Source organism: Monodon monoceros, unplaced genomic scaffold (genome assembly GCF_005190385.1).
Source record: "Monodon monoceros isolate NGI ecotype Baffin Bay Population unplaced genomic scaffold, NGI_Narwhal_1 Super_Scaffold_8, whole genome shotgun sequence".
Taxonomy (NCBI): Eukaryota; Metazoa; Chordata; class Mammalia; order Artiodactyla; family Monodontidae; genus Monodon; species Monodon monoceros.
Window position 1 is genome coordinate 9,766,988 of NW_021703785.1, and position 25,851 is coordinate 9,792,838.

The 25,851-nt window shown below is 38.8% G+C and overlaps 1 protein-coding gene across 1 annotated transcript in view; it reads left to right on the forward strand.

Moving 5' to 3' along the window:
• NALCN (sodium leak channel, non-selective) overlaps positions 1-25,851 on the forward strand; it is a 292,250-nt gene that overhangs the window by 212,315 nt on the left and 54,084 nt on the right. Inside the window, exons 17-18 of the mRNA XM_029210183.1 lie at positions 553-691; positions 14,525-14,598. Of these exons, the coding sequence (XP_029066016.1) occupies positions 553-691; positions 14,525-14,598 (213 nt within the window). The remainder of the gene's footprint in view (positions 1-552; positions 692-14,524; positions 14,599-25,851) is intronic.

Here is a 25,851-nt window from a genome sequence, read left to right on the forward strand (position 1 = left end):
AAAAAATTTTTTAATGTGAAAAATATGACATATATAAAAGAGCCGTAAATTAGATTCAAGATTAGTGATTATTGAAAAGATGTTATCTGAATTCTCCCCATGCTTTAAAGATCAGATGAAGTAAGTTTCTTTTGAGTTATTTTGAGTCTTTAAATGTAAAATTATCTCTAAAAAGATTCTTATGATAAATGAAAGTTCAGAGAGATGAACTAATTCCTCCAAGTCTTAGAGGGGAAAAAAAGTATCTTATTACCACAATAGGAGTCAAAAGATACCATTAATTACTGAATATTGTTGCTTAAAAGTAATTTCAGGGACATGAGTTTTTTAAAACAGGAATAACTGAAGATTCAGGAATTTTTCTCTGAATTCACCATTTTGCAAATTACATGTGTAGTTAAATCTAAACACCTCTTGGTGTGACATGTCCTATTTTCTGTGAACTTTTGTCACTGCTTTATCTTAGCTCGGGCAAATGCATCATTGCAAAATGCCATCCCTTGCTCCATTTCATTAATAATGCTTGACGTAATGTGTACTTCTTTTGCAAAGGGAAAGTTTCATGAAGCAGTTTATTGATCGCCAGCAACAGGACACCTGCTGCCTCTTACGAAGCCTTCCATCTACCTCTTCCTCATCCTGTGATCACTCCAAACGGTCTGCGATTGAGGACAAGTACATTGACCAAAAAGTAAGAATCACTGTCTCAAATAACCAGATTTTTCTTCAGCCTGTGTGTTAGAGAAAAGAACCACGTAACTGGGTGGGGCCCTGAAATCTAATGTCTCAGGAGAATAATGAAAAAAATAATTTTAGTGGTTGGAGAAATTACTAAACCTAACATTTGTAAACTTGTAAATTTAAAATTTGCATTTCTACAGGTTAGCTTTTGAGCCCTGCCATGTGGCAGCCGGGTGACTTCCAATAGATCAAAAGCCTCCCCAAACCTGCATTTTCTCAAGTGCAGAAGGAAGGGCTCTGAGCTCTCAAGTTCAGCCCAGGTTTAATGGTGGCCTGTACATTACTTTCTGCAGGAGACCTTACTTATTCCAGTTATTATGCAAGGGAGACTTAACCAGAGCCAAATTTCTCTAAAATTAGTCCAAATAACTGTCATTTATTGAGTTTACTAAGGCCTGTGGCAGGAATTATTTCTAGGCACATTATCTTATTCATGTTCTGATTTACCTATGTCTTTATCATTTGAAAAGTAGATAGGGAATTTTTTTTTCCCAGATTCTACAGTTAGAAAATGAAAGATCAATAGCAGAGTTTGTGAAAGAGATTACATATTAGAGTTTGTTTGCAAAAGCATCTAATTCACTTGCGAGTATTTCTCTTTGAAAGTCCTAGTTTCTATTTTAATCCTTTAAATTGTTGCCACCTTTTTTCTATGGCTTATCATCAAATACATATTTCTCTATTATCATGTGAAAATAAAATAGCAGCTCCTTCATGCTCCAAGATTCTGCTTCTCCCCATTCTCCAAAGATTACCCTTGCAAAGGACCTTTACTTATTCCTCTCCTCCTCCTTTTCTCCCATCTCCTCCCCAAATGAAATGAACTTCTGCCCTTTATCACTCCCCGATTCCTTGTTTCTCTGCTGTAGTTGAGTGATTTTCTTCTCAATTATGATGATAATGATTTCCTTTGTAGTGTGTCTCTTCTCACTCAAGAATTTTCATTTATTTCTTTTCTTTCTGTTATCTACAGATGTTATTCCTCTGTTTTAGAGATTCCAAGATTGTAGATGACAAGTCTGATGCCAATGTCATTTTTTTTTTCCATGTGAAAGTAATTCGGTTTTTCTTTGGTAGTTGGTTGGTTTTCTGGTTTCTCTTGGGAAGCTTGTAAGACTTTCTACATCTCCTTGGAGTGCAAAAACTTTACCAGGATATACTTTGTATGTCTTTTATCATCAGAACTGCCCAAACTGGGGAGTCTTTTCAGTTTGTCAACTAAGAATATAAGAAATTTTCATTTATTATTTGTTCAATTATTACTTTTCCATCTGCTCCTTTTTTCCCCCTACTTTTCTCTTATGATTGTTATCTTTTTCTTCTGTGTTTTGAAATATTTGTTCTGCTTAATCTTTCAGGCCACTAATTTGATTTCAACTGAGATCATCCTTTGCTTTTAAAGTTTGAGTGAAAAAATCATGAAATGTGTGTGGAGAGGGCCACACACACACAATACTGTTACCTCTCCTTAAAGACTTTCAGAAGACTGTACTCTTCTAAAAGAATTGTCACTAAACTTGTCATGTCCCTTCCCCATAGTTATGTTTGTGCAATACTGTGCACAAGGCATAGAAGCAAAAAGTTTCTATGTTAGTGGATAAGCAAGTGGGAGGATAATGGCCTGGTTTCAGACAATCATTCTGAAATTGCATTTTACACATGAGAACACAGATGGCTTATTTTCTAAATTTATTTCAAAGGCAGAACTTTAAGCCAGAGGGTGTGCAGTGAAGCCCCAGTCTGGGCTCAGGTTGTACCCAGCCCTCTCCAGGAAGAGCGCCAAGAGTCAATATCATGGATGCCCAACATGGCAAATCCACAACTTGCTTTTTTAAATCCCGAGTAACGATATCCCACTGGAAATACAAAATTAAAATCTTAGTCTGTGAAATTTAATTTTCTCTCTAAAAGGGAAAAGATGATGTCTCTTACATTTCCTGAACAGAATATTTTGAAATTGGTGAGAAAAAATAAATAAAAAGGTTCTTAGCAGGTGAGTGGGATGGGGGGTGTGTCTAAGGGGACTTTTCATCCTTCTATGTTTGTGGCTTCTTTTTATATTCTCATTTAACAGTTATTTTTAACTAACTGAAAGTAAGATAACAATTATAGCTTTATTCTGTAATCTTACACTTGTCTCTCTCATAATTCCCTAAAATATAATGAACTAGCAAAGACATTGATCCTGGGGGCGGGATCCAAGTCCCTCAGCTCTAAAGAGACTAGAACTTCTTGGAGACTGCGGGCCGTCCCCCATCTATAAAGTCAGTTGATTCAAACACACAATACATGGTCTTATACAAGGACGGTGATCGGCCATCGTTAAGTTGCCCTTCATCCCCTGTCAGGCTCATTGGCCATATGTAGATAAACCACAGTTAGAACAATATTGTTTATCTTTTTATAGCCTTCAGCATCTGGAAAGGGGCACATAGGGAACATAGTTTCTCTTCATCTCAGCAGTAGCTACCCTGTTGGGGCAGCAGCAAAAAAGAGTTACCATGCTGCCACCCATTCTTAAAGCTTTGACTTTCCTCAGGCTGCTAGGAAAGTAGACTTAACAGTTCCTTTCACCATCCCGTTTCCAGCTTGAGTTCTTGGCGTTCTTTATAAATACTAATGATCTGTCATCCTTGAGGGCTTTGGGCCAGGGAAACCCAAAACAGAGAATTCCACTCAATGAATTTCAGTGGTAAGGATTTAAGGGAAGTAGGAATCGAGGAGAAAGCAGTCTGGTATCTGTATTTTTAAATATGGCAAGCCTTTTTCATTTTTCTTAAGAAACCCCAAAGCCACTTAAAGCAAAAATACACAAACACACGAGAAAAATCCTGAACAGAGACCACACCACCGTTAGCTCCCCTGATAAAGTATTTTTCGGGAAGCACTTGCAAATTTCTATTACATCCCAGTTGCCTTTGGAAATACGAGTCATTATCAAGTAGACAGCAAGGTCCTTCACTCTGCGTGAAGAAACTCTCCTGGCCCCCTGCAAACAGAGGCTGTTTTCCCCAAAGAGTAGTAAGAAATCAAAAGAAAAAGAGAGGCTGGCTTTTGGTGATTCTCATAATGTGAACAAAGAAGCAATAAAATAAAAGTTTTCTCTTAACGACTACCTGTCAGGAAGAAACTTCTGACACCCTCTATACTCGAGGGACTCACTTTTCTCTTGCCAAGGAAAACACTGAGTCCCCAGGAACCTGGACATCACAAGTTAAGGGGAAAACCTGACAACAAAAGCCAGGAGGGGTGGAGGTGGAGTTGTTTGATTAAGCAACGTGGAAACACAAAAGCACATGTTAGGCAAGATTTTCTCAAGTAATTACCCTGGCTTTGAACAACTGCAAAGAATTCCCATGGCAACCTCACTTTGCAAAGACCATGTTTTTAAAAATAGCCCTGTCTGATTACCTTTATCACATAGTTTAAAATACCTGTCCTTCTCTGTAAGCAATGAGCAAACAAAACTGTAACATCTTTAAAGCGTTGTGTGGTTTGCTCAGATCCTAAAGGAAAAAGACAGCAAACAGTGGTCCCTCTTTTCCCTTGAGGTGTCCTTCCAAACCCCACAGAAAAGGCATTCCCAGGTGCCAGTTCCCACATCTCTTTCCCTTTCCACTCCCCTACACCCCCGTGGGCATCTTCAAGGGGTCCCCTTTCCTCCTGATTAAAGGATAAACCTGCAGATCTTCAGAGGAGTCTTACTAGTTTCCAAGCAGAAGGGAATCAGGCAGTGGTTTTCTACTCATTTTTTCCCTCTGTATTATTGGAATTAAACCCTCAATTCCTTGAGTGCTTGCATAAACTGAGATGTGAACTTGGCTTTCCAGTAACCCTGTTAATAAAAGCAGCTCACTCTGTCCTCAAGTGAATCATCTCATCAACGTCAAGGTTTCCACTGTGGTTGGATCTAAGGACTCTCTCTGTCTCTGACGGACCTCCCTGGTCTTTCTGCCCTGCTCTCTTGGCTGGGGAGCCACTTCTGGGGTCAGAATCTGCCGTGTCTGGGGAACATGAGGGCCCATCACAGAGTCACATCAGCATGAGACAGATGGAGAGATGAGGGCTGTCCCAGTCACCCCCTTGTATCCCTGCACTTCTCAGAACCGTAATCAGAACCCATATGATAAAGAACAGTGAGGATTTATTTCTCCAACAATAGAGCAATGTCTGCTCTCTCTCTTACCTGTCTCTTTTCTGCTAAACACATAGAAAGTTCCATAGTAAGCCTTCATAATTAATAGCTAACACGTGTACAAAATGAGGAGGAAAACAAAAAGTAATTACTGTGTTTTGTTTACTCTTTACATTTCCATAAGTCTTCACCAGTCACTCAGTCATTTAACAAACATTTATGGAACACCTGTTATTCATCTGGCACTCTTCTGGGCTATGGGAATTCAACAATGAGTGACATGTGAACTATGCCCTTTAGAATCTTTTAGTCTAATGGGGAGAAACACGTGTGCATGGATGAAAGTAAAAACTATTACAGGAGCATGAGACAGAACCCCCTAAGTCCTTCCTGCAGGAGAAGGAAGACTGAGCCATAGAGGACAAATTGCTCCAAGCAGGGAGGGAAGCATGTGGAAAATATGGACAGCATGATGTAACTGATTGTAACTGATTGTGAGAAGCAGAATAGAATAGTCATTAAGACCAGTAATACTGATTACATGATGTAGGTTCCAATCCTCATTTATAAACAGAGATAATTCTTATTTTTAAGGTTTGTTGTGAGAATTAAATAATATATGTTAAATGCTTAGCATCGCACCTGGCATAGCATATGATATGTGCCTATCAAACCAGATAAGAAAAGTTACTTTAGGAACTTACCTGACTGTCCAGTGGTTACGACTCGATGCTTTCACTGCCTGGGCCCGGGGTCAATCGCTGGTTTGGAAACGAAGATCCTGCAAGCTACACGGCACAGCCAATAAAAAAAAGGAAAAAAAAAGTTACTTTAATTAAACCATGCCATGAAGTCAGATTCAGCAAATAGACATATTCATCAATCAAGAAAAATTACTTTTACTTAAATTAGCCTTCAGATGTGACAGTCTAGTTGAGCACAATATGTTAGTTACTGATTTATTTTCCTTACTGTCCATGAGCCTGATTTTTTTTTAGTCTGATTTTTGATGATATTTCAGTTGCAACCCCCGTGCCTACCTAGTGTCTTAGCCTCAAGAAGTAAATTAGGGCTTCCCTGGTGGCGCAGTGGTTGAGTCTGCCTGCCGATGCAGGGGACACGGGTTCATGCCCCGGTCCGGGAAGATCCCACATGCCGCGGAGCGGCTGGGCCCGTGAGCCATGGCCGCTGAGCCTGCGCGTCCGGAGCCTGTGCTCCGCAACGGGAGAGGCCACAACAGTGAGAGGCCCGCGTATCGCAAAAAAAAAAAAAAAAAAAGTAAAGAAGTAAATTAAATTGTTCTGGAAAGGTTTACTGTTCACAAAACCTTGTTGATTGCCGTACAGCATTTTATAATTTTCTGCGTAATCATAGAGTATTTGATGATTTGTTCCAGTAACTCCACATGTAGCAAGTTGCTCAGCTTGATCTGTAATTTCCAGGATGAACGTTAACTCACTTTAAAAAAAAGAGAATAGCCTGTTTTCATCTTTTGGGCTTTTACTCTTCTGAAAGAAACTTCTAAAATAATAGCTTAGCATCTCTGCAGTGCCATTCAAGACACGTCTCTAGGAGAAGAGTGGCAGATTACATGTTACTACCACTAACCAGAAGCTGTATTGCAAAGATACAAAGTAGTGTGGTCCCAGGGAGGGAAGAAGTGTGTCCATCAAACCCAGTATGAAAACCCTACCACTTCTCTCTTTAGTATACAAATGCTTTAGTAGATAATTGATTGCCCACTTATTCACAGTAATGATGGAGATGCATCATTTAAATGACAACTTTTTTTTCATTTTTATTGATCTTTGCAGTACGTTTGTGAGCTCAAATTAAAATATGGCTGCATTTATGTGCACAGTCTTCATTTGACAATCATTTCTAGAGGACTTTTATATGCAGTGTGCTGGGTTATGGGTTAAAAACACATTTTGCTGCTTTCAACTAACACGAGAATAGGAATTCCCTATCAATGATTGTTTTTTCAGAATATTTAATTCTGTGATCATTTTTAGTTTGGAATTATATGTAATTTGTTTGCATTCCTTAGATGCACATTTATTGGGAGTCAAAAGTAAATCAGTCTAGGATTAAGCATCTTTTATACATAATATAGAAGGCTTTTGATCAAGTGTTTTTGGTACAGTCTCCAAAACAGGTCTGGGAGAGCTGAGATCGCAGCTAAACCTATCTTTGAAATTTACATTTTGCTCTACTTTTTAAACATGCTTCCCCTTTGAGTATAGTCGTACTTATAAATTGTATTTTCCATTAAGTCTCAATGTGTTATAGTTGATGCTTCTGCTGACATTCTTGTTCTTTGGATCTGAAGTTCAAATACAGTTGAATTGTAATTGGAGACCAGTAGCTGCTCCTTGTACTATCAGAGTACCATGGATTTTAAATTCACAAACAACTGCTTGGTTAAAAGCATCTGGCATTTTCTCCCAGAATCATAAATCCACTCATCTTTTTTTAATCTCTGCAGATTTTCAGTCTTTGTCTTTCTGTTTATATGAACTATAACCACGAAGTCATTTTGTTTTTTACTTATATAATCTAAATCTCCCTAGCATGTATTATATTTTATTACCAGTTAGCACTATATATAAACATATCTAATTTTTTTCTATAATTGAAGATAATGTTTTCCCCTCATGCTTTGCCTCATCAGTTATTATCCTTGTTTAGCTGAGATATAAGTTGTTGGAGATTTGACCAAATCTGCAGTGACAAGCATTAGTGACTAAAGCACAGTCATAAAATTCAAGTGCCAAAAAGCCAAGCCAATGAAGTTTCCAATCATTTAGTTTCTAGTTTTACAAGACTGTCCTATATCTCAAGTTAATAGAGGCATTTCAAAATAAGCAGTCCTCCTTTGTAAGTTTTACCTGCTTCACATCTGTTATTTTAAGGATTCACTTCATAAGAAAAAAAAAAAGGTAGAACACAGAGCTATCTTTTAATATTAAGAAATTTATTCATTCTTTCAATATATTTCAGAATTGAACTATGCACAGTGCTAGACTGGAGGAAAATGTAGTGGACAAGGAATACACCATCCTTATCATATGGAGTTTATGATCTAGTGGAATTCACAGAAAGACAAAAAGATGTTTCACACACAGAGCAGGGACTGACATGTATGGGGTGCCCTGGACCCCAAAGGAAGAGTAAAGATTTGGGAGGTTTGTGTGTATGTGTGCACATGTCTGCATATGTGCTTGTACACGTACATCTTTATATATATTTTTAACTTTCCTGCCTGGTATTTTCTCAGGATTCAGAATTTATGATGTTGAAATAACTTAAGATTAGAAATCTTGACCCATCATCTAAAACTCCCTTTTTACAAAAGTCACATTCTAAGACATATTTCAAACCTTCCTAACACACCTTCCTAATACAATGGTATTCACCTTTATATACATTGTAATAGGACTATTTTAATCTTGCTGCCACCAACACTAATCACGTTTTTAAAATTCTTTCTTTCTAAGCATAATGTCAATTCTGCAAAAAGTTTATTTTATGGAAACATCTTGCCATGCACAGGATCTGTCGTATGCACTTTGGGATTAATTTTCAGTTCACAGGTGCATGAAAAATTCAAATACAGATAAATGAGGTACCACCTTCAACGTGTGTAATTTTAAGTAATTGCTCAGTTCCAATTACTGTTTTATGTGGGAGACTTATTCAATAAAGTGGCTCGTTATAATAATTACACTATACCTTTCCAGCAGAAATGACATTCATCAAGCCTTGTTCACTGGACCATGATTTGGGGCTTAATGGTCATATGTTTTTATAAATTCTCTCCCACTTAATATCAATCTATTAATATTTTTAAAGTGAGAAAAGAAAAATAAGGCCTCTCAAACTTTTTCCCACTTAGCAACAGAAATGTACTGTTAACAACTCCAAATCAGAAAAGTTAGTTGAATATTTATAATGTTTGTGGTTTTCTTTCTCAAATAAATATTAATGGCTTCATTTTGAAGATCACTAGAGTGAAAGATGGTTCTTTAGATCTAAGCATGGAGCATCCCAAAAGAATCTAATATTCCCTGATAGGTTTGTGGTTACTCCCAGGTGATTGAATAAATTGAATTAATGTTCTGGTTAACTAAAAGTTGTGATGGATCCCTGATTTTAAGGATTCAATAAATGTAAAATATAAATCCTATAAACCATCCTGGCTCTAATGGGTTAGAAAGGTCATTGATCTCTTTTCATGCTTCAGCATTGTTATTCTGAAAATCAGTTATGGATATATAGAACAAAGAAAAAAATTGGCTAGTTTAGATTTTGTATTAGGAGTTGAGAGAAGTAAGAGCATGTTATATGTGCAAACCAAATCTTCCAAGTCAAGCAGACAATGTTTTATTACAGTATAGCTTGGAAAATTCTTTTCTTTATACTTCTTTTTTTTAATACTGCTTTTAAAAATACTTTTAAAATACTGTGACATTTTACATAGACATCATGATGTAGTGAAAAGCTGTACAATCCAGAACTCTAATCATAATTCTGCAATTTATTATCTGGGTAGCCTTAGACAGCCTAATTTCTATGAACCTCAGATTTCCCATCTGTAAAAAAGAGATAATAATACTACCTATGAAGATTAATTTGAAGATGTGTAATATGTAATATAGTACCTCAACACATGATCAAACAGCCAAGGAAATGAATAAGGATTTAGAGGATTTGAAATATACAGTTCACCAGTTTCATGTTATGGCCATTTATACAATTCTTCATTCAATGACTAAAGAATATACATTCTGATTCAAGAACACATGAATGATTTATAGAACATGACCACTTAATACACCACAAAGGAATTCTGAATATAAACCAAATCAGTATCTTAGAGAAGGAGTTATTTGACCAACATAAAATTAGAAACCAAATAACAACCACAAAAATCACCTACACATTTAAAAATTTTAAAACCACTTCCAAATAACTGAAGGAGTATAGAAGACACCACAATGGAAATAAAAAGTATCTAGAACTGAAAAATAATGAACATAATATATATCAAACTTATGAGAAGTAGCTAAAGGCATTTTTAGAGGAAAAATCATAGCCTTGAATGCATATTTAATAAAGGAATAAATGTTGACATTAATCTTCCAAGTATTCAACTCAGGTAATTAGAAAAATATCAACCAACAAAACACTAAAACAGCAGGAAGAAAGAGATAATAAAGATAAAAGCAGATTTTTTCTCTGAATTAAACATTTTGCAAATTACATTTGTAATTAAATCTAAATACCTTTTGGTGTGACATGTCTTATTTTCTGTGAACTTTTATCACTGCTTTATCTTAGCTCGGGGAAATGCATCACTGCAAAATGCCATCCCTTGCTCCATTTCATTAATAATGCTTAACATGTGTACTTCTTTTGCAAAGGGAAGGTTTTATGAAGCAGTTTATTGATCACCAGCAACAGGACACTTGCTGCCTCTTAGGAAGCCCATCATAGGGGCTCTATCCTCATGACCTCATCTGAACCTAATTGCCTTCCAAAGGCTCCTCTCCTAATATCATCACACTGGGGTTAGGGCTTCAACATATGAATTTTGGGGGGACACAAACATTCAGTCAATAACACACAGCACTGTAGGGAAGAAGCCAAGGTTAGTTGCAGGGCATCACATGTTTCTGGGAACAGGCAAACACCCTCTTCCCTCTACACTAAAGAAAAATATCCAGGGGACTTCCCTGGCGGTCCACTGGTTAAGACTCCATGCTGCCAATGCCGAGGGCCCAGGTTCGATCCCTGGTCAGGGAACTAAGATCCCACATACCGCATCTAAGCCGTGTGCCACAACTAGAGAAGCCCGCAGCCAAAAATAAATAAATTAATTAAAGAAACAGAAAAACATCCAGGAGTGGAATCAAAAATAACAAGAGTGATAAAGGAAAGAGCAGATCCAGATAAAATTGGTAGTGTCAGGGGGGAGTGAAAGCAGAGCCAGGAAATCCCAGAAAGAAAGCTGTGGCATTTGATCCCTGTATTCTAACAGAAGAGGAAGCTCTGAAGTTAGGAGAGAAATATTGGAAATGCAGGAAAACAAATTTTGCATGAAAATGAGCAACTGAAAATCATCAAAGTCAAGTTCCCTACAAAAGTTACAAGAAAAAGAGAATCAGGGAGGGAATGCTATCCTATAGACAGGTAAAGAATCAAGCATGTATCTTGCCTTCTCCTTATGAATTGAACTACTGAGTAACCAAATAATACATGTGGGGAGGTGCCTCATTATAAAAGTAATCCAACTAATAAATGAAAAAAAATGACAGTTTTACAAACTGGGTGAATCAATCATCTAAGCAACGAATATCATTACTGTTAACATCACAAAAAGAGGGACAACCAAACATGATGCGCATTCAGGTCAAACCTGAGTGTGATGAAACTCAGAATCCAGTTGCCAATTTGCAGAAAGTACAGAGGACAGAAGAACATGGTGAACTATACCATGAATGTACACTTAGCAAAACCAGGCTCCAGGAAGCAATGGGTCAAATGGCCCAGGATCTTCAACTGTAAAGGGGAAAAAAAGAGGAACCTGTAGATTAAAACACCTAAAGGCAGTGCCAGAAAATTGGCTCGACCCGTCCATTGCTATGCCCTTCAGCTCCAATGTATTCAACCACAGATAACTCTATGCAAAATGATTTGAAGTTCCAGGGTCTTGAATTCCATGTTCAAGTGCACAATTCTGGGACAATCTTGTAAATTAAAATTTTAAGACTTAAAAAAATCACTTATGTTTTGTTTGAACATTTAAATTTAATGTCTTTGTTTTTGATTATTAATTCAGTCACAGAACAGTTATCTTGTGGAGCTGAATGTATCAGGTTTGCAAATATAAAATCACCCAAAGAAAGAGGTTTTTCAACTAATCTTTTATTTTTTTCAATTCAAATGCTATGTAAATATGTCACCCATACCCTTCTTTTTAAGTCCTGCATTTCTGATAGGTTTATATCCAGAATGAACAGTTACACCTTTCATAAGCTGTAATTCCTTAAGTGCTTTGATCATTATTTCAGGTCCTGTCAGTATCTTCTGGAGCCAGAAGAGGGCACTGCAGAGCAGTGTAGCTGGTGCTGTCGGCTGAAAGAACTGCGCGAAGCTTTACTAAAGAAATAGGAGAACTAGTCAGTCACTACAGGCCTTCTTTATTTACCAGCAGAAAGAACAGTTTCTAAATACATATCAAGGCTATCAAATACAGGTAGGTAGGTAGATAGATTAGGTAGATAGATAGCTATAGATATCTCCTTTCTTCTTTCAAGAATATCCCAAACCTGAATTGAAGTTATTCTATTACGGTGTTTATTCTTCTACTTATTCTGTTGTTAGTTACAAAAGCAGTTTTCAAGGACTCCTTGGTACAGATTAATAGCATATTCTGTTTTACCTGGTTCAAGTTTAGGACAAAGGAGATTTGGAAGCCCTTTAGAAACCATGTGCAGTGCAAGAAGTAATTTGGAAACAATACAACACATGTTGTCCCCAGTGTCCACAAAGGTTTTTCCCAACGTGAAGAACACTGTTTTAAGTGTCAGCTGCCCAATTACAGGGGCAGAAGCCGGGTGATTGAGTTCAGACCATCTCCTTACACTAGGGGAAAGACGGCTAAGGCCTGTCTTTGTCCTTTGAAGATGAAGCAAGTGTAGGATCCACAGTTCTCTCCTGAAACTTGCCTTCCCGGGCCCTCTGTAGCCTGGGCCCTTTCATAACTGGTGAGCACTTGCAGCTGAGTCTTCTATCTCCAAAGTGACTCTAAACAATGTTCCTCAGGAGATGTGCTGTCACCTCGGGGAGGTTCGATCAACACACAAAGTCACTCGTCAGCAGAGGAGAGAAGATGTAAGAAAGTTTCATGATTCGATCATGGTAAACAGCCTTTTGTGTGTTACCCTGAAAATATAATTTCAAAAAGAAAAAAATGACTTCCATTCTAGTTTCCTTATCTACACATTAATTTATTCTCCCAAGAGTTGTAGTGAGTAATGAAATGAGCTCAGTTTTTCATTATTGGAAACAAAAGAGTGTACCACCTCTCCTCACGTGAGGGAAATTGCCAGTGTGTGCAGTGATCCTTCCCTTCATTACAGATTTGCTGTGAAATAGGAAAGTTCTCTTGCTAGTGACGATGCTATGTAGGTTGCCAGCTGTGGTGTGATGACCAGCACTTTCCCAGCTCTGGCAGTATGGCCACATGGGTTCACATTATAGCATTCGTTTATAGGTTTGTTTGCAGATTGGAGCTCTGTGACTTTGTACCTCAAGTTACCCATCTCTTGTTCAAGAGAAACTGGATGGTCTATTTTTTCTGAATACAGAGTTATTCTGTCTCCTGCTTGATTTTCCTCCCTCAACTTTGTTTGAAAGTGTTTCCTCCATTCTCCTTGCTTAAAGGACTGCCTAGCTCAGCACTTGCACAGGTAGTTTGCACCAAGTTAATCTGCCCTGTGCACATTTCCAGCTTTAGTCCTTCACCCACTGCTTCCTTCGCTTGTAGAAATCTTAACTATCCTTCAAGGCCCAATACGACTTCTTCATCAAGTCTTTGCTAACTATTTGAGACACACCTAGTTCTCCCCGACCCAGAGCCCTGCAGCCCCCCTTATCTTTTCTATGGTGCATAGCACCTAGCATTTTACTAGCTACTGTACCCTGCTTTTTACTGATAATCTCATGACTCTCCAATAGTCACTAAAATCATACTAAGTGCTCAGGAAATCTAGTCTAATCTATTGATCAAAATGAATGGGACATTGTCTAAGTACCTGAGGTCTGCAGCTACACTTCCTAGTTATTGAATCTTCCCAGGCTGGTGTTGTCTCTCTTCTTTCTCTGCCCTTTTCCTGCCCACCCTGGATCCCTGTACACCTGTCACCAATCTTCTGTAACTATCAAGCAGTACAGAGCTGAGTCTGTGGAGTGTATCTTCTGGTTTGTAGCCAGCCTCCAGGATTTTTATTTCTTAGTCCTTTTTCCTGGGTTAATTTCATCGTCGCCAAGGAGGAAGAAACCTTGAAAGTTTGTCTCATTTGTCTCTATGTCTATAGGCAAAACAGTTCTTAAACTCATCATTCAGATTAGTATTGGGTCCCAGAATCAGATGTAATGTGGATTAGACAATATTTTACTAAACGACGGCAATAAGGGTCCAGTAGTCATTGCAACATTAAATTCTTTGGAAACTGAAAACCCTATTCGGATGTAAGGAGACATTACTACCAATGAGCATAGCCAGTGTGTCGCCCCCAAAGCTGTGACACGTGGCCTCACAAGCTTGTTTACAGTTCTATTCAAATAAAAGTAAAGATAGAAATTAAAATTAAACGATAGAATCAATCATATGATGAAAAAATTCATGTGTATTGTTTTCATAGTGTTCTGTTTTGTGTGTGTAATGATTTGTCAGTATATTTCCCCTTTACACTCTTTTTTTTATTTTTAACATTTTTATTGGAGTATAATTGCTTTACAGTGGTGTGTTAGTTTCTGCTTTATAACAAAGTGAATCAGCTATACATATACGTATATTCCCATATCTCCTCCCTCTCCCCTTTACATTCTGAAACTAAAGTCACACTCATGATTTTACAGCTTCGCAAGTCTGTCTTCAGCATCAGGGCGAGGAACCTTCTAGAAAAGGAGACCGCAGTCACTAAAATTTTAAGGTAACATCGTTTAACACTGATACATATTTAAATACAAATAGGATTAAGTTAAGCAAAAAGAAGCTTTTTTTAAAATAATGAAGTAATTTTCTGAGTATCAATATATACTTTCTGCTACAGAGTAGGTTTGGGTAACTATGTACTTAAAAATAATGTCAAACACATCATTAATGTCTCTCCTGAAAAAGTAATGTTTTATTAGTGCAATCAGCCGTTTTTTCTCTTTCATGCATTTAAACATAAATTATAAGTATAAACATTTACAGAAAGATGAAAATAACTTTTATTTTTACAGATTTTTTCTTTTGTGATCTCTGAAGGACAAATCACAATCTAAGGGAAATATGGTAAAAGGGAAAGCTTTTTAATTATTAAAAATAAATGTATTTAAAATCTATAAGAATCAAAAGCATATCCATTTTAGAATGCTTATAAAATAAGCATAAGCACATAATTTTAATGCTACTTTCTAAAATCTGCCTTGAAGTATCAGAAAGGAAAATTAAGCTAGCTACTTAAGGGTATTTTATAAGACTATGTTTATAAGACTATGTTTTATAAGACTGTGTTTTATGTTTTATAAGACTATGTTTTAATATAAAGTAACATGATCATTATAAAAATGCATAAGTATTTGGAATATAATTTATTCGTTCCTGTATTACATAGACATGTATAAGAAATACACCTAAATATTGGAGCTGGAGGTGGAATGGCTGACAAGGTTAATAGATAAATTCGTAGTAGGAAGCCCTGTCCAAACTGTGCTAAAGGGAAGGAGTTTGATTCTCTTCTACTCCACCTGAGTTATTAAGAGTAGTCATGGAAGCATTTTGCCAGAATCTCTATCACTATAACTTGGATAACTGGAATGAGGAAATAAGGCTAATAGATATGATTTGAGAAACTATTTTGACTTTGTAACACTACCTGAAATTTGTATGCTAGACACAACCCTAACTCATCGAGACAGGATTCTGTGTATTTATTCTTTATGTTGGCTGACGATTCATGCATACAGTTGAGTGTGTGTTGGAGTCCCTTCTATGAGACGAGAATAAATATTTCTGGGGCTTAGATATTATCACCGAAGAATATGATGAGATGAAACTGAAAGGTCTCATTGAAATAGAGAAAGGAGAGCTTCTAAGCAAATATAACCACCTGTGAACCAACTTCAGTTTGCTTCCAACTGGCTCAATCCTGGCGTTACCATCAGATAACACCACGAGGCTGGCCTCAAACACTACGTGGTCCTCCAGGTTCTTTATCCAGCTGGAATTGTACTAGACACGTTAATGGCACAGTCAGTCCCTAGGGTCTTGAAGACTCTCCCTGCTCACACAAAACAGGTCATGAGCTGGGTGCTGGATTTCTGGTTCACCCCCAGGACCCAGAAACTACCCACGAGGAGATCCTAATATCCAGAGTCTACCTGCCAGATTAGGAATCAAGTGACCTTACTGACCTGCCCAGAATACGTTTCCCGAAGGTGCCCTAGAGGTTCCCAGAGACCTTCAGAGCAGAGGCGGACAGGGACCCTTGGAAGGAGGTGACCCCCATACACCCCCATTCCTGTGAACTCTTTCTTAAACTTGCCCTTCCACTTTTCCTTTTCCACCACCTTTCCTACCCACCTTCTCCCAGTTTACAAAAGAAAGGTGGTGCTCCCATCCACCCAAAAGAAAGGTGAAGCTCTAGGGTGCACTGGTCTGAGATGTCCAGTCCTCTGGGTGGCCGAACACAGGGGCTGTTCCCACATGGCTTTCCCAGAACGAGGGCCCCATCGGCAGCACGTTATTGTCCATCCAAGCGACAGATTTTTGGAAAACTTCCTTCCAAGACTTCATCTGCCTTAGAGTTAGGCCTTAGCAATACATGGATGTCACAGGGACCTGTGTTAACATGTTATTTGAATTGAAAAATAACGATCAGACTTCTGACAGATTCGCTGATTGGTTTGGCAATAAAAACTCACTTTGTGGGTGTGCAGGGTCATAACATTGAATGGATTGGATGGATGAGACTCCCCGATATTTTCTCAAAGTTATATTAAAGCACATATACAATAATGCTAGAAAATACATCCTTTACTGCTAATTGACATTATGTGTAGAACATTTAGTTGTTGATTTTTAAAAGTACAGAAGTGGTTTTAAAAAGAGAAAATTTATGAGTACCTGAGCAGAAACAACAACAACAACTAAAAAAGAAAAAAAAAGAGAAGAGAAATTAAAAAGAAAAGGAAAACATTTACAGTCACCTGGGGCCAATGGTTCAAATAGCCCTACACAAATTGGAGAGGAAGGAAGGTTTCCAGCACTCTCCCAGGGTCTCCGTGCTCCCACCGACCCTCTCCTCCCCCAGGCCTCCCCCTTCTCTCTGTTAAGGAAGTTCTGCCAGGTGACTTAGAAGCGGAAAGACAAATACTATATGATGTCACTTACACGTGGAATCTAAAAACAAAGTCAAACTGCAAGAAACAGAGAGGAGATTGGGGATTGCCAGAGGCTGGGAGGTAGGAGAGATGAGGGGATGTTGGTCAAAGGATACACGTTTCCAGTTTTAAGTTCTGGAGATCTAATGTCCAGCATGGTGACTGAAGTTAATAATATTGGATTGTATACTTAAAATTTGCTAAGAGAGTAGATCTTGTGTGCTCACCACATACACACACACACACACCACACACACACACACACACACAAACACACACAAACACAAAAACAGTACAAAAAACAGTAACTGAGGAGATGGACGTGTTAATTAACTTTACTGTGGTACTCATTTCACAATATATATGAATATCAAATTGTGTTGTACACCTTAAATGTACACAATGTTATTTGTCAGTTATACCTCAATAAAGCTTGGGGAGAAGTCACCTCTCCCTTGACCATCTGCATTTTGAAAGGAGGCTTTGAAAGAAGGAAAGAACTTTAAGACCAGGAGGTGCAGACTCGATATCTTAATAGATAGGGCTGCCTTGATACAAAAGGGAGGTCCGGTAGAGACTTGTTTCTGTCACTCTTGATTTTCCTAAGTGTTTTGTTTTCATAGACTTATAGTCTTTAGTTTCATCTAAGAGGTTCCTCCCCAGGGAGGCATGGAAAGAAGACCTGAGCTGGAACATTTGGGCAAGTCCATCACTGGTGGGCATTAGTCACATATTAGTGTCTTAGAAATAACTTTTTAAAAAATAACAAACATTTGGGGAAAATAATGCAAAACACATCCCAGATGTAAGGTATCTGGAGGACTGTTGTATAAACAGGGAAATTATTTAAGTTTAAAGTTTGGAGGAGATGATCTTCAGGGTCCCCCAGGTGTAACACAGGATACTGGACTTAGTGTTAGGAGGCCTGGACCAGCGTCTGGCTCTGCTCTTCTATAACCTTAAGCTACTCACTTATCCGAGCCTCCGTTTTCTCATCTGCCTTTGTGGTGTAGACTGCCCAAAAGGTCATCTGAATTATCTGTTGGTGAAGCAAAGTGAAATGTTGATACTTATTATGTGAGGGAAGCCACCGTTCAGCAGTCTTAATAATGTCTCAGAAGGGATAGGTCAGGGGTGGATATTCACAAGGTTGGGGGTTTGAGTTTAATTGTTTTTAGTGGGGAGGTCTGGTTGAGATTGGGCAGAATTCTTCAAATAAGAGTTTAGGTCATTTTGCAACATGTATGAATACTGAATCATTATGTTGTATACCTGAAACTAATGTCATATGTCAGTTACACCTCAATTTAAAAAAAAAAAGAGTTTAGGACTCTTCAGGTAACAAGTAACAATAACAAGTAACAAGTACTTGTTATTATTGACAGGTAACCATTACTATTCGGGGGAGGGCAGCACCCAGGGTGGGGGATAGGAAGAGGTGACACACCTTCATCTCTCCACTGCCTTCAATGCTCTTTCCACCCTCTACAGCATGACAGTTCAGTCATCAGCTATTGAGATGGAGTTTGCACTTCTGATTTTCACTTCCCTTCTTGATTTGGGGTGATTCTGAGAAGAGGGAAAATAAATGGTGACTCTGGGCTGCCGTCTGTACTCCAGAAATCTGTTCTATTCTATGCCTTTTGAATTTTTAACCATATATATGTATTACCTTTAAAAAATAAATATAACTAATTTTTAGAAACAGCATTCTTAAAATATTTAGGATTGATGCCTACCTGGGCAGTGTCTTGGCCCAAGTTTTGATGAGAACCAGTTAATCTGACGTAATTGGTTTGTCCAGTTGATGACCTGTTGTCGTCTAGAGAAAGGAAATAGCCCGTTACTCTGTAGCTCGGATGAGTGGATTTTTGGAAAGTTCCTGAAGCTAACAATGAAAGTACTTATGGTTAAGGCCTTAAATTCCTGGACATTCATTTCCTGGAATGAATATTCAAGTCATGTTGATGGAGAGGTCTTGATGCTTAGTATTGATAATTAAGCTGTGGGGGTACCAAGGGTCTCAATTCTCAGGGGACCCACATTTCCAAATATCCATCTTTCATTTGAAACAGGGTCGGCATTATTCCAGCGAAGAGTGTGCTATATACCTCCCTATGAACAGGAAGTTCAAGTCCACAAATGATTTCTACACATAATCATGTTTAATTTGTATTCTACTTATTTTTTGAAATTACTTGTCTGCTTTGAAAATTGAAATGAACTTCTGGATCTATATGGGAACGCTTTTGATGAGAAACACAAGTAGGGCATTTTTACAGAACTTGAGAATAGTGTCGCAAGCTTAAATGCAGGTGACTCATTTGGCATTATTGGGCCAGACTTATCTGGAGAGCGTTGTGAGAGAGGATGGCCCACCACCTAAATGATAAAATCCAGGGTTGCTATTAAATTCACTCTTATTTTGACTTCGTCTACACCATTCAGCTCCACTAAAGAAAGCTTCCTTCAAAAGGCAGTGACCTTTACATCACATCAGATGAAATCAAAACAAAGAGCAGTGCGTTTCAAAAGCATCACTCCCTCTACTGAGATTTCTCTAATTTGAGCCCTGAAATTGAACAAAAATACATTATCATTCCTGCTAGGCTGAATACATAGAGAAATGTCAGAATAAAATAATTAAACCTTTTACATTATTTTAGAAAGTGCCATCCTTTTGTAGTTTGCCATCAGCATCTCATTAGCTAGGATGGATCTTTATAACCTTTCTGAATGCTCAGTCTGCTATGATATTTGTATTCTGATATTTGGATCGATGACATAATTTTCCTTGCCACACACTTAATTAATAATTTTTTGAATTTAGTTGAATGCTACTTACTATTAAAAAATTAAATATATATATAATGACATACGTTTGGTGAGTTTTTCTCATCATTTTAAGACAGTCATTTTTATTGATTACAAATACATGTGTTTCTGGACTGGAATTTTGTGCCCTTCTTGACACTGACCTACAAAGGGCGTCTCATTCCTGTCCCAGGTCCAGTCACATAGAATATGCTGTGTCAGTGTAGTAGAAATGGAAAGAGGACAGGATTTGCAGCCAGCCACACTTGGCTTTAAGTGCCCTGAGTAGCAGTGACTCTTGGGAAGGCTCAGCTTCTCCATCTGCCAAGTAGGGCTATAGGTGACCTCATAGGAGTTAAGTGAGCATGTGTATCAAGTACTCACTTGGCAGCTCAGGGGCCAAACTGAGTTATAATTCTGGCTCCATCACTTCGTGGATGTTTGACATTGGGCAAGTTACTTAATGTCTCTGCACCTCCGTTTTCTCATCTGTTAAATGGGATCTATAAATTTATAACCCCTGCCTTATAGGAGAGGATTAAACGAGTTGGTATCTGTAGGTGATTTTTCATTATTGGCAATAAGTTAGGGGAGACCCACAGTTGCCCCTGAGAGGCAGGCAATTGACAGTTTACCTTTCAAAGCTGATCCTCAAGGGCGTGGTGCAGAATCTCCACTGTTGCCCAGCAGAGACTAGATCTGAGGGGCATAAAATGCTTTTGATACGTCAGTGTACTCTTTTTCCAGGTTGATTCCAAGGTTCTTGCTTACCCAGCTGGAAGCAGTCTATCTGCTGCAGCTTTACACTCAGTTAAGCCTTGCTAGGCTGGCTAACATCTTCGAGGCATCATCAGATCATTTGTTTAAATCATTTGCTGGATGATTATTGGTGGATATAGTCCTGAACTAACAACATAGATTCCTCAGCCAAGGCTGGCATCCCCGATGGCTGGCGGGAAGTCCTGGGCTTGGAGAACTGTGATCGTCGTAGGGCCCTAAGGGCAGCTGTCAAGTTCTCCATTCCGCTTGGCTGCACCAGGAAATCAAACAGTCCTATCTCAGAAGCGGGAAGCCTACATAGGCTTTGGCAGGAAGCCTAGTCAAACAGGTAGAGATCAGCATCTCGCAGGGACAACCAGCAAAGGGAGAGGTGGGGGGGTCACAGGTGTTGGTCAAGTCAAGCCTGATGGACTTGGCGGCTGGAAGAGTGATGGTGAGTGGGATTTAAATCAAGATCATTGGCTAAGAACAGCTGGTGATCAGGGCAGGGGAGCAGCTGAACAGAAGCTGTAACTGCCGTCATGGGCACCACGGGTAGATCAGTGACTGCTGGGGCTGATACAAGCATGGCATCATCTTCTGTGTGGGTTGTAATACCTGCCTGGAACCTTCGGTGTGCACATCCCTTTGGCACTCCGTAACTTCGGGGTGGATGAGGGCTTAGCTGGGGGTGGTCCTTCATGGGCTGTAGGCTCAATGAAGGTGTTTCTCTTGGTCCACTGGCCTCTTCGAGGGCCCAGTTCTCCGAGCTCTCTCTCCCCAGGGTCTAGGACAGATGAACTGACATCTGGGCTCTTCTCTGGGATGTGAGCATCTAAGTCATATTCCCCTGGAAGATACAGTGAACCTGATGTTGAAGAGACCGAGGAGATCATAGGAGTTTTCTAGAGGAAGGAATTCAAGTTAAATCCCAAAGATTCCCTCCGAAGGCCACCTGTTCCTGCGCACTTCGTTAGCTGTGTGAGCAGAGGAATTTGAGGAAAGGGGAAAGAGCCTGTTCATTCTTATTCTGTCCTCTCTTGTCTAGACCCAAGCTGCCAGTTCTCTGAAGTGGGCAAATTACCAGGGAGTCTAAGAGCGCTTCACGATGCAGAGCACGGGCCTCTTACCCGCTCTGCTTTTTCCCATGGGGCAAGTTCTCCTTTTCAAATGATTGTTTTGTCCATTAGCGCAGCAATTCAGCAATTTTTGATAAGGTCGTGGGAGTTCTCTGCAGCTCTGCATTCTGGGCACAGCTAGCAAGGCATGCGCAGCATCCCCAGAGCCTGGGGCCAGACTTGCCAACTGCTCAGTGAGATGTGCTCCAGCTGTGGGAGGGGATGCACGGGAAGACCCTGAGGACGAGAAGGAGGCTGAGACTGGGTCAAATTTTTATGACCATTGGCAAGAATAACCTGAAGTTTTAAGAAAAGAGAGTATTGGGCATTAATAGGCCATTATTAATTAACTATTACTACTATCTGATTTATTAAATGTTTATTAATACATTTACTGTATTTATAGATATAAATACATAGGTTATTAGTATGAATATATTACTAGTAAATCATTAAATATTAATCAAATATTTAGTTTAAATATTATTGTAAATATTTATCTGTGACTCTATTAAGGCTGCCTAATTGTTGATTTTCCTTATTAAGATTTTTCCGATACTTAAAAACTCTTGTAGATTGTTTGGAAGACCATTTGGAGATACAGAGACTAAGTAGATGGATGGAAATTAAGTGTATTCAGAGAACAATAAACTGAGGCAATAAGATCTGTGGATACATGCATCTGAATAAAACATAAAACGGTGAAAGTTTCAAGGAGGCGAAATGTAACTTAATTGAAACAAAATAATTATATTCTTTTTTTTTTTGCTTTCAACAACCAAACTTCCTTTCCTTGAACTCTAGAAAAAATTTTATTGAGCTACAATTAACATATAACATATATTAGTTTCAGGTGTGCAGCATAATGATTCCCGGGGATTTGTATATATTATGAAATGACACCACAAAGAAGTCTAGTCAACCTCCGTGACCTTATGTAGTAAAATAATACATTCTAAAGATGTTTTCCTAGGTAGTACCTGATTTGTGGTAATCAAAATATATTTCATTGACATAGTATATGATTTGTAGGTTATTTTTAGGTAAGCCCCCAAAGTGTTTGTAATAGTACTATGGATTAGGAGAGCTGCTATTAAGTTTTACCTAACAAATTCAAGGAGATATTTTGAACAGGTTTTTCTTTTACTATTTTATCATTGAAGGGTAAAGTAGTAAATAATATAGGAGAATACATATCTCTAGAAAAATCGGTTCATACGGTTTATGCAATATTTGGAAAATTTCACTTTTGTTATAATAAAAAGTTCAACCTTTGCATTGTAATTGACATTTTTCTGAGTCCATAGCAGGGTTACTAAATTCGAACCCCAGTGAATGATGTGGGGTTTCAGACATTTGCTGAATTTGGATAGATGCACTAAAGGCATGGATTTCCCATGAGGTCATTTTCTTTTTCACGTATGGTATCTACATATGATAAGACGTAAGGCTTCTTTGATTTTTCAGTCTACAAGAGGTTCTGGCTGTTGGTGTATTTACATGTCTACGTATGAAAACATTTTCATGAAAAACACAAGATTGGAAGGAACTAATTCACTGTTGCTATTGAAGAGCCGTACTCAGGACTGGGCTGACTCACAAAGGAGCGGGATACTTAACTGGGGTAAAAACGCAGCTATTCCCTCATCGCAGCAAAAGGCCGGTACAGAGGCGCTCACCTATTAGCATCACTGGGTCCCTGCTTTCGAGGATCACGTTGTCACTTACATGGAGGCAGGTAAGAGCCCCTTCCAGGAAACGCTCATTATCTCTTCTCTTACCCAGTTCTACAGCCATAGTTTTACATAATTAGCACTAAAGGACTATCTTCCTATTGTCTGTTGATGTGATTACATTATCTTAACCACATCTGATAATACTTGACAAGGTGCAGCTCAAGATTTGAGTAAAATCCTTCAAATTTAGTGTCCTGCAAAGCTACACCGCTGTTCCTTTAGATGGTAATTACGTTTAATACCAGATGGTATCGTCGTGTAATCTAAGTTTTCTATAACGGATGAAAATAATTTGAAGACTCACAGGCCTCTCTCTTTCCTTACAGAAGGTACAGGCTTTTCCCACACCCTCGTTCTGAAACATTAAGAAAGAAAATGTGAAGACGGAGAAGAAAGAAACCGAGGACCCCCTGCTGCTGTTTCTATAAACAACTAGTGGTGTTTAAAGGCCAATAAAGCTCCAAGATCTCTCTTAGAACCATCACCTTTGGGCCAATTTTAAAATATTTTAGATGGAGAAATGTCAAGAAAAATAGAGACAGTTTCTTAAGACATGATTCTCTCCCCTCAACCTCCATAAAAGATTTTATATAAATATATGGCTGTCATATAAGGGGCAATTGAAATTCCACAGCACAAAGGCAATGCAGAGAAGAAGAAAAAAAAAGAGTCAATCTTTCATATGTTTTTTTCAAAGCCTTGGCAAGAAACCAGGGGTAATATTTTTGCAACTGGGAATGTGTGTTTGCTGAAGAATATTCCCACATTTGAATCATCCTCAGGGGTCCTAGGCTTGTTTTACTTTCAGAGGTAGAGAGGGCATCACATTAACCCCAACTGGGAAAAGGAAAATGCCCCACTGTAATTCTCCTCCAGGGAGCAGGGATAAAGGGATTACATATGCCTGCATAATGGAGAATTTCCTCACTCAGACAAGACAAAAGACTTCATTATTTTTCACCAGACACTTGAAGCCTTGTGTCTCCCGGTTCCAGAAGCCAAGAAGGCCGACCAAGTTTGTTTAATTTTAAACCGCTAGATGGAGTTTCTAAGAAACCGGCCTTCCAGGACTGGCCATTGTGAAGAGATAAAGAGAAGATATTGAAGACCTTCATGCCACGACTCTTAGGGTCTTTCCCCTAAGACGAGCGAGACCTTCCCTGAAGATCACAGAGTGTGTCTTCGATACCTGAGCTTTGCTTTTTCTCTAGGCAGCAAAGAAATGAACACTTTCTTCCTGAAAACATATTTCTTTGATCCTTATGTGAGACCAAAAGGCATCTAAATCCTCATGAAAAATTTAAAGTGGCAAAATAGAACTTAATTGAACATTCGAGTAATTTTCCTTCTGACTAGGTCTCTTCCTGAGTAGCCTTAACAATGTGTGCATCTCATTTCTTATTGGTGCAGTATGAAAAGTGCCAAATTCCTCAGTTATTTACTGAAATAGTAAATATTTAATAGTTATATAACTATTAAATATTTACTATTTCAGCTTGGCAGTAGATTCCTGTGAGACAAGATGCACAGTGACCCTGTTCCCAGTGACAGATCCAATCTCCTGTTGAAGAAGTTGATTTCAGCTCAGCTTCATGCTGGCTTGCAAGTCTCCCTTAATAGCTCTCTCATAGAATATAGCTAAAGATTTATAAACTTCCTACTTGCAAGAAGCAATGTCTGGTTTTTTGTTACCGTTTCAGGGTCTCATCTATTATAGGTGTGCAGCCTGCTTCTTGAGTGGTGTAGTATTCTAACTTGAGATCAAATTAAGATTATTTAACTTCTCCCTTCGAAAGCATATTTCAGACACGAAAGCCTATTTCAAAGGCATGTTTCTGTGATTATTTCCGTGCTTCCTGAGCGTGAAGGGATCAAAAAAGAAATGAAGACACTCGATCTTCGCAGAAGATGTCAAGGTTCCTTCGTGGAACAGATGTTTCTTGAGCGCCTACTGTGTACAAGGTGAAGTAATCAGTGACCAAGCAGAGTGTCTTGGAGCTGTTTGGAGCGCGGCATGGGTGAGGAACTGCAGGACCAGTGACAGCGATGTGGGGGTGAGGCTGGAAGGGCAGGTTGGAAGCGGACCCTACAGGACTTTGCAAGTCAAGCTGAGCTTTTGGTCTTCATCTTTCTCTGAAGAGCAGTAGGATGTTGAAGATTTTAAGACAGTGATGGTAGCTGTATTCGTTATCTATTGCGATGTTGCAAATACTCTACAACTCAGTGATTTACACAGCACGTGGATAACCTCACAGTTTCAGCCAGGAAGCTGGGCCTGGCTTAGTGGGGTCTCTGACTCTGGGTCCTGCACAAAGCTGCAGGCATTTTGACGGGAATGGGCAGAACGCCCTGCCCAGCTCATTTGCACGGTTACGGATGAGCTGGTGTG